Raw genomic sequence first — 19,518 nt, 5'->3', positions numbered from 1 at the left:
TTGATGCGTGGCGGTTGCACAAAGCTCGGCGTCAGAGTAATGACAGCGGAATTATTGTATAAATTGGATGCAGTGGAAATTAGCTAGGGACTTACCAAACACTGCTGAAGCCATCAATTAACATGGACTTTTAATGCCCCTTATTGTGTTTTCTATTCTAGCTTTTTAAGAATTTATTTTTTTTTGGTTTATTTATATCGGCATGATACTAACAAAGTCTAATTATGGTAACACCGGGGCTACGTGTTTAACCTCTAAACGAGTCAGGCGCGGACAAGAACGGGGAGAATAAAAAAAAAAAAAAGCCTTTTGTGTGGGTGGAAGATGCTAAAGTTGGGCGCCAGAAATAATTACTCTGCAGGAGTCTGAGGCAAAAGTATTCAATGGTTTCAATTTGAAAAGTACATTCAAGAAAACTGGAAAGAATGGCTACTGGCTCGGTGACAAGGAGATTCATTCTTCACAAACCTGCAAGAAAGGGGAAGGAAAAAAAAAAGATATAAAAAAAAAAAATAAAGCCACACATATGCGCCCTACAAAAGAACAGACCAGATCACAGCTGGAAGGGAGGCAAACCTTTTAATCAGGTCCTTGAAATACAAGCTGCAGGAAGATAGAATATTTTGATGGACTTCAAACTCTTTTCCTTCAACAATAATTTTCAGGTCTGTAAACTCTTTCGATCTGCGCTGCTGGTTCAGTTCCTTCAACATTTCTGCAGAACAGAGAAGACAGACATTGCCAGGGTTCCAATTAAGAATGAGCTATTTGTTTTTTGTTTCTTTTCTTTCATAACGTAGAAAAATGAAAAAATCAACAACTGATGGAAATTTAGGACAACCTGTGCATGCCATAGTAACCAATCAGAAGTTTTCTAATGGGTCTGGGTTCAGCACTGAGCTATGACTGATGACATCACTGCAGCTAATTTGGTGACATCACTGCACCTAGTGTGGTCACATTACTGCAGCTATTGTGGTGACATAATTCAGCTAATGTAGGAACATGACTGCACCTACTGTGGTGACATCACTGGAGCTAGTGTGACATCATTGAAGCTGGTGTGGTCCAAACACTGCACCTAGTGTGGTGATATCACTGCATCTAGTGTGGTGATAACACTGCAGCTAGTATATTTACATTACTGCACCTAGTTTGGTGACATCACTGAAGATAGTGTGGTTAAAACGCTGCAGCTAATGTGGTGCCATCACTGCAGCTAGTATGGTGAAAACAGAAGCTAGTGTGGTGAAAACACTGCATCTAGTGTGGTGACATCACTGAAGATAGTGAGGTGCCATCACTGCAGCTAGTGTGGTGACATCACTGAAGCTAGAGTGGGGACATCACTGAAGCTAAAGTGGGGACATCACTGAAGCTAAAGTGGGGACATCACTGAAGCTAGTGTGGTGACATCACTGAAGCTAGTGTGGGGACATCACTGAAGCTAAAGTGGGGACATCACTGAAGCTAAAGTGGGGACATCACTGAAGCTAGAGTGGGGACATCACTGAAGCTAAAGTGGGGACATCACTAAAGCTAGAGTGGGGACATCACTGAAGCTAAAGTGGGGACATCACTGAAGCTAAAGTGGGGACATCACTGAAGCTAGAGTGGGGACATCACTGAAGCTAGAGTGGGGACATCACTGAAGCTAGTGTGGTGACATTACTGAAGCTAGAGTGGGGACATCACTGAAGATAGTGAGGTGCCATCACTGAAGCTCAAGTGGGGACATCAGTGAAGATAGTGAGGTGCCATCACTTAAGCTAGTGTGGTGACATCACTGAAGCTAGTGTGGTGACATCACTGAAGCTAAAGTGGGGACATCACTGAAGCTAGAGTCGGGACATCACTGAAGCTAGTGTGGGGACATCACTGAAGCTAGTGTGGTGACATCACTGAATCTATAGTGGGGACATCACTGAAGCTAGAGTGGGGACATCACTGAAGCTAGTGTGGTGACATCACTGAAGCTAAAGTGGGGACATCACTGAAGCTAGAGTGGTGACATCACTGAAGCTAGTGTGGTGACATCACTGAAGCTAGAGTGGGGACATTACTGAAGCTAGTGTGGTGACATCACTGAAGCTAAAGTGGGGACATCACTGAAGCTAGAGTGGTGACATCACTGAAGCTAGTGTGGTGACATCACTGAAGCTAGTGTGGTGACATCACTGAAGCTAAAGTGGGGACATCACTGAAGCTAGAGTGGGGACATCACTGAAGCTAGTGTGGGGACATCACTGAAGCTAAAGTGGGGACATCACTGAAGCTAGTGTGGTGACATCACTGAAGCTAGTGTGGTGACATCACTGAAGCTAGAGTGGGGACATCACTGAAGCTAAAGTGGGGACATCACTGAAGCTAAAGTGGGGACATCACTGAAGCTAGTGTGGTGACATCACTAAAGATAGTGAGGTGCCATCACTGCAGCTAGTGTGGGGACATCACTGAAGCTAAAGTGGGGACATCACTGAAGCTAGAGTGGGGACATCACTGAAGCTAAAGTGGGGACATCACTGAAGCTAAAGTGGGGACATCACTGAAGCTAGTGTGGTGACATCACTGAAGCTAGTGTGGTGACATCACTGAAGCTAGAGTGGGGACATCACTGAAGCTAAAGTGGGGACATCACTGAAGCTAAAGTGGGGACATCACTGAAGCTAGTGTGGTGACATCACTAAAGATAGTGAGGTGCCATCACTGCAGCTAGTGTGGGGACATCACTGAAGCTAAAGTGGGGACATCACTGAAGCTAGTGTGGTGACATCACTAAAGATAGTGAGGTGCCATCACTGCAGCTAGTGTGGGGACATCACTGAAGCTAAAGTGGGGACATCACTGAAGCTAGAGTTGGGACATCACTGAAGCTAGAGTGGGGACATCACTGAAGCTAAAGTGGGAACATCACTGAAGCTAGAGTGGGGACATCACTGAAGATAGTGTGGGGACATCACTGAAGCTAGAGTGGGGACATCACTGAAGATAGTGTGGGGACATCACTGAAGCTAGAGTGGGGACATCACTGAAGATAGTGTGGGGACATCACTGAAGCTAGAGTGGGGACATCACTGAAGCTAGAGTGGTGACATCACTGAAGCTAAAGTGGGGACATCACTGAAGCTAGAGTGGGGACATCACTGAAGCTAGTGTGGGGACATCACTGAAGCTAGTGTGGTGACATCACTGAAGCTAGTGTGGTGACATCACTGAAGCTAGAGTGGGGACATCACTGAAGCTAAAGTGGGGACATCACTGAAGCTAAAGTGGGGACATCACTGAAGCTAGTGTGGTGACATCACTAAAGATAGTGAGGTGCCATTACTGCAGCTAGTGTGGGGACATCACTGAAGCTAAAGTGGGGACATCACTGAAGCTAGAGTGGGGACATCACTGAAGCTAAAGTGGGGACATCACTGAAGCTAGAGTGGGGACATCACTGAAGCTAAAGTGGGGACATCACTGAAGCTAGAGTGGGGACATCACTGAAGATAGTGTGGGGACATCACTGAAGCTAGAGTGGGGACATCACTGAAGATAGTGTGGGGACATCACTGAAGCTAGAGTGGGGACATCACTGCAGCTAGTGTGGTGACATCACTGAAGCTAAAGTGGGGACATCACTGAAGCTAGAGTGGGGACATCACTGAAGCTAGTGTGGGGACATCACTGAAGCTAGTGTGGGACATCACTGAAGCTAGTGTGGGGACTTCACTGAAGCTAGTGTGGTGACATCACTGAAGCTAGTGTGGGGACATCACTGAAGCTAGTGTGGGGACATCACTGAAGCTAAAGTGGGGACATCACTGAAGCTAGAGTGGGGACATCACTGAAGCTAGAGTGGGGACATCACTGAAGCTAGTGTGGGGACATCACTGAAGCTAGTGTGGGGACATCACTGAAGCTAGTGTGGGACATCACTGAAGCTAGTGTGGGACATCACTGAAGCTAGTGTGGGGACTTCACTGAAGCTAGTGTGGTGACATCACTGAAGCTAGTGTGGGGACATCACTGAAGCTAGTGTGGGGACATCACTGAAGCTAAAGTGGGGACATCACTGAAGCTAGTGTGGTGACATCACTGAAGCTAAAGTGGGGACATCACTGAAGCTAAAGTGGGGACATCACTGAAGCTAGTGTGGAGACATCACTGAAGCTAGTGTGGAGACATCACTGAAGCTAGTGTGGTGACATCACTGAAGCTAAAGTGGGGACATTACTGAAGCTAAAGTGGGGACATCACTGAAGCTAGTGTGGTGACATCACTGAAGCTAGTGTGGGGACATCACTGAAGCTAGTGTGGAGACATCACTGAAGCTAAAGTGGGGACATTACTGAAGCTAAAGTGGGGACATCACTGAAGCTAGTGTGGTGACATCACTGAAGCTAGTGTGGTGACATCACTGAAGCTAGTGTGGAGACATCACTGAAGCTAGTGTGGTGACATCACTGAAGCTAGTGTGGTGACATCACTGAAGCTAGTGTGGTGACATCACTGAAGTTAGTGTGGGGACATTACTGCACTTATTGTAGTGACATCACTTAAAATTGGACACTTGTTTTCTACTTTTGATGAGGGTCTACCAATACCTTAGTGGAATGGCACTGATATTGGTGTGGTTTGCCACTGAGCTAGGACTAGTGACCCACTAAACCTGTTAAAGTGAAATCGCTTAATTTAAGAATCCTGTTTTATGCTTTCAACATAGGTCTACAAATTTACCCTTGCATAGCGGAAAGGTATTGACATTAGCCTGGGTGTGCCTCTGAGCTGGGACTTGTGACTTCACTGAATCTAGTGTTGTGATGTCACTAGACCAGCTCAATAGCAGACCATCATCTACAGAAAAAAAAAAACTAAGTGTCCTAAATTCAGGGACGTCATGGGTCCCAGCTCAGTGGCACACCCAGGCTTATCAGTTCCTTTACACTATTCAAGGGTCAACTGATAGACCGTAAATTAGTCAACCTAATGACAATTTGTGAGGTGGAAAGGCAATGAAAGCAGCCTGGATGTGTGAAAGAGCTGGGATCAGTGACATCACTGAATGTGGTGTGATGTAATCACGTAATGTAGTACACTTGTTCTCAGCTTTAGATGAGGGTGTGCCACTGATCTAGGACTAGTGACATCGCAACTTGGTGTAGTGACATTAATGTATTACACTTGTTTTCAGCTTTAGATGAGGGTGTGAAAACTGATCTGGGACTAGTGACATCACAACTTGGTGTAGTTACATCACTTAATGTAGTGCTGTTTTCAGCTTTAGATGAGGGTGTGCCACTGATCTAGGGCTAGTGACATCACAACTTGGTGTAGAGACATTAATGTATTACACTTGTTTTCAGCTTTATATGAGTGTGTGCCACTGATCTAAGTCTAGTGACATCACAACTTGGTGTAGTGACATCACTTAATGTAGTGTTGTCTTCAGCTTTGGATGAGGGTGTGCCACTGATCCGAGACTAGTGACATCATAACTTGGTGTAGTGACATCACTTAATGTAGTGCTGTTTTCAACTTTGGATGAGGGTGTGCCACTGATCTGAGACTAGTGACATCACAACTTGGTGTAGTGACATCACTTAATGTAGTGTTGTCTTCAGCTTTGGATGAGGGTGTGCCACTGATCCGAGACTAGTGACATCATAACTTGGTGTAGTGACATCACTTAATGTAGTGCTGTTTTCAACTTTGGATGAGGGTGTGCCACTGATCTGAGACTAGTGACATCATAACTTGGTGTAGTGACATCACTTAATGTAGTGCTGTTTTCAGCTTTGGATGAGGGTGTGCCACTGATCCGAGACTAGTGACATCATAACTTGGTGTAGTGACATCACTTAATGTAGTGCTGTTTTCAGCTTTGGATGAGGGTGTGCCACTGATCCGAGACTAGTGACATCATAACTTGGTGTAGTGACATCACTTAATGTAGTACACTTGTTCTCAGCTTTGGATGAGGGTGTGCCACTGATCTGGGACTAGTGACATCACAACTTGGTGTAGTGACATCACTCAATTTAGTGCAAATTTCAGCTTTAGATGAGGGTGTGCCACTGATCTGGGTCTAGTGACATCATAACTTGGTGTAGTGATATCACTTAATGTATTACACTTGTCTTCAGCTTTAGATGAGGGTGTGCCACTGATCTGAGACTAGTGACATCATAACTTGGTGTAGTGACATCACTTAATGTAGTACACTTGTTCTCAGCCTTGGATGAGGGTGTGCCACTGATCTGGGACTAATGACATCACAACTTGCTGTAGTGACATCACTTAATGTATTACAAATGTTCTCAGCTTTGTATGAGGGTGTGCCACTGATCTGGGTTCTAGTGACATCACAACTTGGTGTAGTGACATCACTCAATTTAGTGCAATTTTCAGCTTTAGATGCCGGTGTGCCACTGATCTGGGTCTAGTGACATCATAACTTGGTGTAGTGACATCATTGATCCTGGAGTGCTGACATCACTTAATTTACCTATTTTATAACAGAAGGGCATTGAGTGGAAGGGATCCACAGATCCAAATAGATCTGACCTCTACGATTGCAGCACAAAAAAATTACTTGATTGGTTGCGGCAGGATAGCACCTACATGTAACTGTGGAATGGTTATCGTTGATTCTCTCGCTATAGACACATACATTACGTAATGTCACGGCTCTTGTATAGGTCACTACTGGACGGTAAAAGAGACCACAGACACCATATGCAAAATAAAATAAATCCACAAGGAAATAAAACAAATAAGGGCAGTAAAACACAAAGCATAATACCTTTCGAATATACAATATACATACCAGCGGGAATGAAATACATTGTCATTATATTGCTATTGTTAATATATGTATGAAAGAGAAATAAAGCATGAAGAAATGTGGCAAGAAATACTTGTCCATTTGCAAATGCTATTCAATGCTTTTGGGTCTTACCAGGTAAACATTACATTATGAGGCACAGTATGAGCAGGTTGTGTTTCAAAAGGATTAAAGACCTGTGGGAACAATAGATCTTGGCTCGCGAGTATTTGCAGAAAAGTTAATATTCAGCGTACATCAATGCAAGGCAATTATATTTAATGGAAACAATTATTTATAAACAAATCAATTACCATTTGTGTAATTAATTTCTTGGAACAAACAACCCACCTCAACCAAATCAGATAAACAAGTGATAGAAGCATGGCAAAGTAAAAGGCTCTTTCCTTTTACATCATTAGGGGACACAGCCCTCTGGAGAAGGGAAGAGTTGAGCAGAAAGAAAGGTGATGGAAGCAGAAAGATGACCTTGTTATATTTAGTAACGATTGAAGTCGAAAACATGTTGCCCAGAAGAGGACCTACCTTGGGTATCGCATCCTGCTGTCATAGGCTTTGCGTGGAGAAGATGGAACCTGAGCAAAAATGTTACCACAACTTGGAATATACAAGAGTTTGATCCAACAGTCGATTTGTTGAGTTGTTGATGAACGCTTCATTTACCATTTACAGACACTGTTTGGCTTGGCCAATTTTTGGAACTCAATGGTCTCCATAGTACAGGTCTTCTTCTCTCTAGGCTATGTCAGATTTTATAAGTTTATTCTGAAATCTGTATTAAATTCCCCTTTGAAAACTTAAAACAATACTTCAGTTGACTTTCCTTAGAATTAACTAAAACCATGAAGACCACAGGTTCGGAACATCGTGTAAACACAATGTTTCTAAATATAAAGGTTCTTACGGCTCAGTATTTTAGAAGCTACCTGTTTTCTTTGAGCAAAGCGTTCCTCTAAGGTTTTTAAGAGGAAATTTCTGGCAAAAGTTCAAAATTAGGCTTGTGATGAGTTGGGACAAATTCCTCTGGATCAACATGTTAGGTTAGATCATGGGTTCAACTCGATGGACTTAAGGTCTACCTTCAACCTTCAGTACTATGAAACTATGTGCCATGAGACTAGTGAACATAGTTTTTATGCTGTTGGGCTACAAACCTGATCAAACTTCTGATCCCTCTAATGCAGGGGTCCCCAAACTGTAGCTCAAGAGCCTCATGTAGCTCGTGGGCCTGTGATGTGTGGCAAGTGGCTGTCTTCTATCTTGGTACATAAGTACCAGGTCTAGCAAACGGCTATCAAGGGTATGTCTCCAGATATTGACTTTTGTGAGCAGCTCTGCACAAAACGGCAGATTTGAAAAGGGGTAAGGCAGGAACCCTTGAGTCTTGGTATACTGCCTCAGTGTAATCTCTGTGGAAAAGCTTTGGCTGTCATACTCATAATAGGGGCTCTGAGTGTCACTACTGTGAGGTGGCGGCAGCTATATGTGTCTCACGATCCTCCCACAGAGATGAATGTGGCTCTCATGGTCAGAAAGATTGGGGACCTCTACTGTAGATCAATGTGGATATCTATAGTGGACCGGGAACGAGGTCCTGAAGCCATGGAAGCACCTAATCCTCAAAACAAAAATAATTTTACCTATTTAACCCAAGATTTGCCTTTTCTGGACAGAAATCAGGCCATGAAAATTGGTTAAAGACCTATGGGGCGAGTCTGGGAACATACAGTAATTGTTCCTAAGAAATTTATAATGGCATAAAAAGAGCTCATATTGTATATATTGTCCAGCAAGGATGAAACACATTACGTGGCACATTAGTTTAAAATATTAACAGATATATATATATTTTTTTTAAAAAAAGGTCAATGTCTTCTCAAAGGGTGACTTCATTCTCATTGTCGTCAAATACAAGACCCTAGATCCCAAAACATCACACCAGATGCCAGTGTCAGACTGGGGTGGCAAGGGTCCACCAGTAACCCAGACTCTGGGGGCCCACTGCTCAGCTACATTCAAATAACATGTTACCCTCTTTTACAAAGTTACATATGATTCTATATAATAATAAAGAAGGTAGTTTGTTGAATGAATGGTGACATGCTGCCTCTGTCTATACATAGTGAGTCAGACGTATTTGGCTGTTCATAGTGGGGAATAAGTGATTCCTGCGCAACGGCCCACCAGTGACGGTGAATTTTCCTGTTCTCCAGTGGGCCAGTACTAGCCTACCCAACTCCTAGTAAGGGCAGTCCCTTTAAATCAATATGGAAACCATAACTTGTACATCCAAGTCCCAGACCTCCCAAAAGAAATATAAACTCTACCCCAGACCCCTAAAAGAACAGACCACAGACCGGACAGCCAAAAAAAGCAAAGATCCCTCAACCAGGCTCTTGTAATCCTTTTCACTCCGAAGTGGTACAGCAGACAACGTCCTGACGATGGTCCCGGTGTCAGACCATGGTTGTGAATAAAGAGGACAGCAGATATTGGTGGTTTGTCCGGAATTGGTAGTCAAAACTTGGCTTATCAACCATAGTGATGACTCACTTTTATTACAATATCCCCTACAGAAGAGAAATTCACATATATTAATTTACGGATGGCCCTGATGGCATGGCTATCGCTACACAATACACAGGGTTAATTAAAGGACTGAAATTTTCATTTTAGTTTTTGCTGAGCTAAAAAAAAAAAGAAAAAGTAAAGCAAAAGAAATCTTACAGAGTATTATTACAAAGCCTAGGTAAGTAAATGTCAGCCCGAGAGCTTATATATATTTAATGGAAACATGGCAGTGCCTGAAAGGCTAATTATTCTGTTGTGAAATGGGTCAGTGTCCTCTGGAGAGTGAGAAGATGATGAGAACACTTGTGAAATAACAGCGGCTTTTGTCATTCTCAGAATGGAGCCAGAAGACTATTTCATCCTGTGGACTCCGTGGGTTTTCATATTCTTTAATCCTTTATTTTTTTGTGCTGAACGTAAATCAACTTGAATCTTGGTGTGAAATTGGAGGCTGCTTTGGTTTAACAAAGGTAATAATTCACTTTTTTTTAATATAATAGAACTGGAGAAGATACGTCAGTGAATGAGCACAATAAACAACACCTAGGATTGTATGTACAAACGATCTGTTCCCAACGAGAAGCCAGGATAAGAAGTTCTCAAAAACAAAAAGTAAAAAAAAATAAACGTAAATGTCGCTATTAAATTATAGATTCTATACCGGATCTATATCTTGGGAACATGAGGGAGCAAAATGAAGGAGCCAGATGACTGAGAAAGCCGGTACAGGAAGAGGATCTCACATTCTTAGAATAAGCCTTCCATTTTTGATTCAACTCCAGACACCTTGCCAATGAGATGAACAAAGCAGCAGTAGTGTGATGTCCCACTCATCCGTATGTAAATATCATGAGGATGAGATGACTGGACAGGGACACCGAGGCTGGCCCTCAGACTGGGGACGCTGTGCTGTCCCTTAGCTCAGAGGTACGCTTGATGGTAGCTCTGAATGACGGTGAAGGAGCAAAAATACTCACCTTATCGTTGCTCGTTGACACGTCGTTCATTTTCAAAATATCGGTCCTCCTTCTGTGCTCTGGTTGTTCGTCGTTCCCGAGGCAGCACACGCCGCTCCGGGTGACACCTCGGGAACGACAAACACAGCTTACCTGCGTCCCGTCTGCAATGCGGAGGAAGGAGGTGGGCGGGATATTATGTCCCGCTCATCTCCGCCCCTCCGCTTCCATTGGCCGGCTGCCGTGTGACGTCGCTGTGACGCCGAACGTTCCTCCCCCTTCAGGAAGAGGGTGTTCGCCGCCCACAGCAATGTTGCCCGGGAGGTAAGTGCGTGTGACAGGGGGTTAATGACTTTGTGTGCCACGGGCAACTAATTGCCCTTGACGCACAAACGGCGGGGGCGGGTACGATCGCTCGTGCGATCGCACGATAAATCATCTCGTGTAACGCCAGCATTAGATTCAGGGAGCAAACAGAGACGTTATCAGGTAATGGTCCGAGGTCAGAAGCCAGGAGGTAACAACAAGAACAGTGAGTGGGCAGATAGCGGTCAATAAACAGTCCGGGGTCAAGAAGCTTAGATCAGAACTCAAGCACAAACAAGAGCCAAGAGCACAACTGCTGAACTAGAGAGTACGACTGACAAATTTCTGGGAGAGCCTGCTCAGTAATGAAACAGAGCAATTACCAAGAATATGGAACACCGGAGTAAGCACCTCTCATAACCTGTATGGAAATCTGTGCTGTAAAACAACCTGTAAGTAAGTGCATCTCCAAATGCAAAATGTTCTGCACAAAGGAAACGTAACTGCCGACTGTGTAGTTCAGGAGAGTGTGACAGAGCATCACCAGTGTGCAAGATGCTCTGCACAGAGGAATCGTGACAACCTATTTTGTGAATAGTATCATGTCTGAAGGTCCAGCTCGTGGAACCCTCCAAATCACGAGAATAGGAACCCTATGTCCCCTGTGTAAATGGAGCAAGAGTGTACTACTCTGTTCACTCCTGTGGGTCTATTGGAGTGGTAGTGCACCTGCATGACTTTAAAAAGAGTGAACAAAGTGGAGGTCCCTCAAAAGAACTACTGGTCTAACCAGGGGCAGACATATCATCGATGCAACCTATGCAATCGCACAAGGGCCCAAGAGGTTGAGGGGCCCATTTCTTCCTCCAAAGCTGGTGGAATTGTGCATTTTGATAAGCTGTTGGGGTGCAAAGGCCCCAAACATTGTCCTTGGACAGAGGCCCTTTTCTGTCTGTGTCCGCCAGTGGGTATAACCACACAGCAGATATGGGACCCCCAATGGAAATCATTGATCAAACCACTAGCGATAATACATTAATCACCTAATCTACAGACAAGTGACAACATATAATTGTTGTTGTACATATCACCCTTAACAGAGGTCCGGTATTGGACAACCAGAAACCATCTCTCACACTGAAGACTCCATAATGTTCTGTAGGAGAATTGAACACTGGACGCAAAATTTTCTCACTGATTACTTGTAATAATTGAAGCCCCAGTTGCACATCATAAAGGACTATTTTAAGAAAAATAAGTTGCCCAATGCTGTCCAAAATGGAGCACCATTAGCCAGGCTTGGAATTGGTGCCTGGATGCCTATAACTTTGGTGCAATGTCCACATGTATTTATAGATACTGTAGATCTATAACACTGCATTCTACATCAGAAAACTCTTCTAAGAATATTATTTTTAATTTCTGCTCATTCCAGATAAATTAGACCATGTCCACAATGCAAAACAAACAGCAACATGTGCCGACAGATGCTTTACAACGTTTCTGGTCTCTTTTACTCCATGTCCATCCTGGTATGCACAACCTGATGGGATTGTGAAATCTTTTCAATAAGATCCTATTATTCTACAATAGGCAGGACATGGTTAAAAATAACGAGATTATGTTCTCAGTAAACTTAATACTACATTTGCATTGATGAGAATAAATGTGGACAATTCTGAGCCAGGGCTCGAGGCAAAGATACATGTTTCAGAAAGAAGAAAATTGAATTTTTCGTGATGACTATAGTAAATGAGATGTGAATACGCATTGAACACCGCAGCATGAGGAAAATTCCCTGTCAGGATCATTCTGGTCTATATAAGAAAAAAATCTTTACACATTCATAGGTGCACAATGCAGGCTAGGCGTCAAGTTCCGCTCGTACAGTTGGCGAAGAAAAATCACAAGACTGGCAATCTGACTCTCTTCATGTATTAGTTTGTACTTTTATCCATGTGACCCCTTTAAAAGATCCTCCAGAAGGCATTTGGTACAGGACCATTGTTCCCCCTTGACTTTCTGCCAAATTAGTCAATGTTTAGGTCTATTCTGAAATTCTGTGCATGTCAATACTGGACTTTGAACCTCCGTATGGGACAGCTACTGTACCCTGGGATCCAAATCTCTGTATTTGACCCCTACTGGGCTCTGAACCGTTGTAGGTCACAGCTCCTGGGATTCAAACCTCTATATATGGCCGCTATTGAGCTCTGAGCCTCTGTACATGACAGTTACTGGGCTCTAAATCTTCGTAGGTGACAACTTCTGGGATCCAAACATCTATACATGACAGCTACTGAGCTCTGAGCCTCTGTACATGACAGCTACTGGGCTCTAAACCTTCATAGGTGACAGCTCCTGGGATCCAAACCTTTATACATGACAGCTACTGAGCTCTGAGCCTCTGTACATGACAGCTACTGGGCTCTAAACCTTCATAGGTGACAGCTCCTGGGATCCAAACTTCTATACATGACAGCTACTGAGTGCTGAACCTCTGTACATGACAGCTACTGGGCTCTGAAACTTTGTAGGTCACAGCTCCTGAGATTCAAACCTCTATACATGACAGCTACTGAGCTCTGAGACTCTGTACATGACAGCTACTGGGCTCTAAACCTTCATAAGGGATAGCTCCTGGGATCCACACCTCTACACATGACAGCTACTGAGCGCTGAACCTCTGTACATCACTGCTACTGGGCTCTGAACCTCTGTACATGAGTGGTACTGGTCTCTAAACCTTCGTAGGGGACAGCTCCTGGTATCCAAACCTCTATACAAGACAGCTACTGAGCACTGAACCTCTATACATGACAGCTACTGGGCTCTAAACCTTCATAGGTGACAGCTCCTGGTATCCAAACCTCTATATCTACTGAGCTCTGAACTTCGGGTTGTGACAACTATTGGATTCTAAACCTCTAGGCTTGACAGCTACTAGGATCTGAACCTCCTTACATGAGAGCTACTGGGCTCTGAACTTTGAAACATGGCAATGTGGGCTCTTAACTTACAGTTAGGTCCAGAAATATTTGGACAGTGACACAAGTTTTGTTATTTTAGCTGTTTACAAAAACATGTTCAGAAATACAATTATATATATAATATGGGCTGAAAGTGCACACTCCCAGCTGCAATATGAGAGTTTTCACATCCAAATCGGAGAAAGGGTTTAGGAATCATAGCTCTGTAATGCATAGCCTCCTCTTTTTCAAGGGACCAAAAGTAATTGGACAAGGGACTCTAAGGGCTGCAATTAACTCTGAAGGTGTCTCCCTCGTTAACCTGTAATCAATGAAGTAGTTAAAAGGTCTGGGGTTGATTACAGGTGTGTGGTTTTGCATTTGGAAGCTGTTGCTGTGACCAGACAACATGCGGTCTAAGGAACTCTCAATTGAGGTGAAGCAGAACATCCTGAGGCTGAAAAAAAAGAAAAAATCCACCAGAGAGATAGCAGACATGCTTGGAGTAGCAAAATCAACAGTCGGGTACATTCTGAGAAAAAAGGAATTGACTGGTGAGCTTGGGAACTCAAAAAGGCCTGGGCGTCCAAGGATGACAACAGTGGTGGATGATCGCCGCATACTTTCTTTGGTGAAGAAGAACCCGTTCACAACATCAACTGAAGTCCAGAACACTCTCAGTGAAGTAGGTGTATCTGTCTCTAAATCAACAGTAAAGAGAAGACTCCATGAAAGTAAATACAAAGGGTTCACATCTAGATGCAAACCATTCATCAATTCCAAAAATAGACAGGCCAGAGTTAAATTTGCTGAAAAACACCTCATGAAGCCAGCTCAGTTCTGGAAAAGTATTCTATGGACAGATGAGACCAAGATCAACCTGTACCAGAATGATGGGAAGAAAAAAGTTTGGAGAAGAAAGGGAACGGCACATGATCCAAGGCACACCACATCCTCTGTAAAACATGGTGGAGGCAACATGATGGCATGGGCATGCATGGCTTTCAATGGCACTGGGTCACTTGTGTTTATTGATGACATAACAGCAGACAAGAGTAGCTGGATGAATTCTGAAGTGTACCGGGATATACTTTCAGCCCAGATTCAGCCAAATGCCGCAAAGTTGATCGGACGGCGCTTCATAGTACAGATGGACAATGACCCCAAGCATACAGCCAAAGCTACCCAGGAGTTCATGAGTGCAAAAAAGTGGAACATTCTGCAATGGCCAAGTCAATCACCAGATCTTAACCCAATTGAACATGCATTTCACTTGCTCAAATCCAGACTTAAGACGGAAAGACCCACAAACAAGCAAGACCTGAAGGCTGCGGCTGCAAAGGCCTGGCAAAGCATTAAGAAGGAGGAAACCCAGCGTTTGGTGATGTCCATGGGTTCCAGACTTAAGGCAGTGATTGCCTCCAAAGGATTCGCAACAAAATATTGAAAATAAAAATATTTTGTTTGGGTTTGGTTTATTTGTCCAATTACTTTTGACCTCCTAAAATGTGGAGTGTTTGTAAAGAAATGTGTACAATTCCTACAATTTCTATCAGATATTTTTGTTCAAACCTTCAAATTAAACGTTACAATCTGCACTTGAATTCTGTTGTAGAGGTTTCATTTCAAATCCAATGTGGTGGCATGCAGAGCCCAACTCGCGAAAATTGTGTCACTGTCCAAATATTTCTGGACCTAACTGTATGTATTTGAGAACTATCTGGGCTCCAAATTTCTGCATATGGCAGCTATAGGAATCTGAATTATTGAGAGGAAGCCTTGGTTGGGCACAGCCCAGTGACATCTACTTGGCTCTGAATCTTCATGCATGACAGATACTATACTCTAAGCCTCTATATGTGACTGCTACTTAGGTCTAAACCGTCAAATGTTACAACTACAGGGCTCCTATCCTCTGTTCATGATAGGTACTGTAATCTCCGTATTATATATATGTAATATGTAATACGTAATACATATATATGTGTATATATATACATATATGACAAAATAATTCAAAAATAACGGTATTGCCTAACAGAAGAAGGGTAGCTACATGGCTGCATTTACTAATATATAGTGCTTAGTCTTGTGTAGCAAATAGTTAAAATCCAGTAACTAATAAGTATTGGAAAGAGGGGCAGTTCTCCGAGACTGCCAGGAGGACATCCTTAGGCTATAGCTACAGCGGGAAAGGAAATCGATATGCAGAAAGCAGTTTAAGGAGCAGAAATTTACAAAGAATAAATGATTTGTGTCAAAGGTTAAGGCTCATACAGATGAGGATCTGCCAAATGTAGGAAAAGCCAGAGGCCTATAACTATCGACATACTTTTAAGTCTATAATGAGCCATTCCAAGAAGATGTAGCCCCCGGAAAACCCTGATGGCTTGTCACTTTTCTCCAAGACCAATCTATTTGGCCTGGTATAACAATTACTTATAGGTCTTTTATTGATACATTAACCTTTAAATAAAAAAACTAGACCTTCATTGTTGTTTTTGGCCGGTTAAAGACATGAGTATTGAATACAATACGACCAAAAGAACTAACTAAGGACCAAAAAATCCTAAAAAAATACAAAAACATTTGACTTGGCCGCACGGACACAACAATCACACGAGGAGTCAAGTAAACCTAGTGAAGAACATTTATATTGAGCTCTGAAAATACTTTAAGATGTCTCCGTTGTCAGCTGGTCTTCTGGACTTTACATTTCAGATCCAGGAAAGAGTTGCACATTCCTACACAGATCTGGTAAGTAGAAGACAATATAATTTACATTCCAAAACTTAAATTTTGTTCACTACCATCATGGCTGGACTGGTAAAATCAGAGGTCAAAAGGATTTTCATCAAGTACATAGTTCAGTTATGCCTGGGACCATGAGTGAAATCCTATTCAGGATTGTAAAACACCCCAAATTTAGAGGAGGAAAATAAGAAAAAATAATTTTTAACGTTAAAATGAAGGTTTGTCTTATAATCCTTGTGTGTCTTATTCCTAATGTTCACCAGGGGGAAGTGGCGGTGGTTGAGCAGCTCAGGAAGGTTACAGGAGGCAGGAGAGTGATGCTGCGGGTTCAGACAAGGGGGTGTTGTGGCTCAGGAGGGTCGGCGATACTGCGGGCTTGGGGGTCTAGTGGCGAGCGCCATTGATCTGACTGTGGGCTCCGTTGAATCCCCCAGATATGGCTTACCGGGGTGGCGGTGGTGGAGCAGGGTCATAGAAGGCAAGGTCAAAGGAGATGCTCGGGGTGTCGCAATGGGCGCCATTGATCTGCGGCTGGTGGGCTGCAGCGAGTGTGCAGACTGACATGATGAACTTCAAGAAAATGGCCGTGGAGCCCTATAAGCGCATGCGCCACCTCCGCGGCCATTTTCTTGAACTTCATCTTGTCAACTGTGGGCGGTTCAATGGAGCCGGCAGTCAGCTCAATGCACCCGCCGCCAAGACATCCCCTCCTGTGACACCCCTGCAGCCCACCCACCCGTAGATCAATGGTGCCCACTTACAGATCAATGGCGCCCCCGCCGCAACACCCCAGAGCACATCCTGTGACCCTGTCTCTTATGACCTCGCTCCACCACCACCACCCCGGTAAGCCACATCCGTTTTATAAGACGCACCCCCATTTTACACCCAGTTTTCGGGGGAAAAAAAGTGCATCTTACAATCCAGAAAATACGGTATACTTTTTACTCGTGGTCAGTCGGTGCTTAGACAGTTTCAAGGACATCTACATGAGCCCTTGATATATGTTCACACTACAGACCTTCCTGCCTGGGACATTTCTAGTTTTTGCACTTTCTCACCCCCTTTCCTGTCGAGGCCATCAAATTGACACCTGGAATGGAGCGCTCAGAGGACCATGCAACTTAAATACTGCTGTCAGAGACGACATTTAAGTGGCTAACACTCAGCTCAGCTTCAATCGCTGTTGATACATGCATGTAAAACATCATGGTCGGAAGAATAGAAGGAACAAAGTGAAGAGGAAAACCAACAACCCAATGCCATGATACTATCAAAATAACGGTGAAGATCCTGGTGGGCCTATCTAGGCTTCCACAAGATTCATCTTCCTACAAGGCGTTGAGCCATCAAGTCGTCAAGGCTCGAAATTGATCTGAAGGCCGTTAAAAGAAAGAATGTGTAGAGTGCAATCCGCTTCAAATAACCAACAAATATTCATCTGTCTTTCACCATAGAATTTGCTTCGAAATCTGCAGCAGGTTTTTTTTCTTTCTTCTAAATTACAGCAGATGTGAATTCAGTCCTCTGTGGTATTTCGGAAAACATGACTTATAGTATATGTGGAAACAAGACAAAGGACTCTGACTCTGATCCATCATGGATGTTTCTCCAGTTTTTTGGGTGTTTTTTTGTTGTTGTTTTTTTATAATTTGCTTTTTATTAGTGTTTTAACATTTACACTTTATACATTTGCACCACTTTTTAATTTGTCTTTCATTTTAAGTCTTTTTTCATTTTTCCTTGACAACTTCCAATGTATTAGCCAGTTTAATGAAATGAGAATTATATTAAAGATCACATTTTTATGGTCGTATCACTCCAGTCCCGCTCTCGAGTGAGGTTTCTGTAAAAGTGATAAATTTAACGCATTTTTAGACAAATGGGCAACTTTTTAAAGAAGAATGAAAAATACTGAAAAATAATAATGAAAAAGCATTATTTATTTTGCACCAAATTCACGCAGCCCGCGAGCCATTTTGAAAAATTTGGTGCCAAAAAAACAACCTGTCAGCAGATACAACAAGAGAAGAAAAAAAGAAAAGAGATATCAAGAAATTGTAAACTTTACAGGCTGAAGGGAGCAGTGTAGACCAACAATGTTCTGTTTTTTTTACAATTAATGTCATGGTGCAGTAAAATTAAATTTTCGGCCCCAGTTTGTTTTAGTTCTACACAAGGACAGGGTTGCCTCATGCCGCTAAGATACTTATATAGAAAAGAAAAAATAATAAACTAACTAACTAATAAACTAAATACTTTCCAATAAAAAAAAACATTTTTCAGTTTCTCCAAATTTTGCCCAACTGTATCTAATCTGCTTGGGAGACTACTTTCTTGACTACTTGGGCTACCCTTTTAAAATGATGCAGGAAAAATAAATTCCATCCGGATCAAAAAGTTTACATTTTTTCTGGCACTAAATTAGACACGGACATTGGTCATAATTTTAAACATTGCACCCTATGGTAAGCCAAATATCAGGGTCCATAGCACTGGAAATGTTGTCTTAAGGGTTGGGGACTTCGTCAATTAGCATGGTGTCACGGTTCTGATTTGCGGTGTATCTTTTGTGCTGTGACGTTGTGCTATGCTCTCCTGCGGAGCCGGTGTTCGCCTGTTTCTCTGCGCAGAGCATTTTGCTGTCTTGAACTCCTGTGGACGGGTTGCTTGACTGCACCAGGTTCTCCGCTGGTGATGGGAGGGGCTTGCTCATATCCTCCGCATTCCAGGTGATTACTCTGCCTTAGTAGGGAACATGCTTGGCCGGAACGATGCCAGTTGTATTTCCTGTTCTGCAGTAAGTGCTTGGCTTTTGTTGTGTCTTGTTATCTGATCTAACTACTTGAACATGGACTGTTATTTACTATGCTCTGCCTGCCTCCCTGGACATTGTCATTCTGGCTTCTGACCTCGGACCTTCTCCTGACCATGTCCCCACCTGCTCCTTGCATCCAATATGTACTCTCCTGGTGTCATGAACCTCGGCTTATATCCAGACCTCGTTTCTGCCTGCTCCCTGTATTCTGACATCTCCTCTTGGTTACCGATTCCGGCTAGTCTGACTTTCCCTGTGCTCTATCAGTACACTAGTGCTTCCAGCGCCATTTAGTTACTAATTTCACACTAT

At 43.2% G+C, this 19,518-nt stretch overlaps 1 protein-coding gene across 2 annotated transcripts in view; it reads right to left on the bottom strand.

Moving 5' to 3' along the window:
• KLHL29 (kelch like family member 29) overlaps positions 1–19,518 on the bottom strand; it is a 1,297,105-nt gene that overhangs the window by 298,331 nt on the left and 979,256 nt on the right. For both annotated transcript variants that reach the window (XM_075341153.1, XM_075341152.1), the window contains one exon: positions 577–715. In XM_075341153.1, coding sequence (XP_075197268.1) covers positions 577–715 — 139 coding nt within the window. The remainder of the gene's footprint in view (positions 1–576; positions 716–19,518) is intronic.

Source organism: Anomaloglossus baeobatrachus, chromosome 3, assembly GCF_048569485.1.
Source record: "Anomaloglossus baeobatrachus isolate aAnoBae1 chromosome 3, aAnoBae1.hap1, whole genome shotgun sequence".
Lineage (NCBI taxonomy): Eukaryota > Metazoa > Chordata > Amphibia > Anura > Aromobatidae > Anomaloglossus > Anomaloglossus baeobatrachus.
Note: the sequence above shows the minus strand (reverse complement) of the source record. Positions and strands in the feature narration are given on the sequence as shown.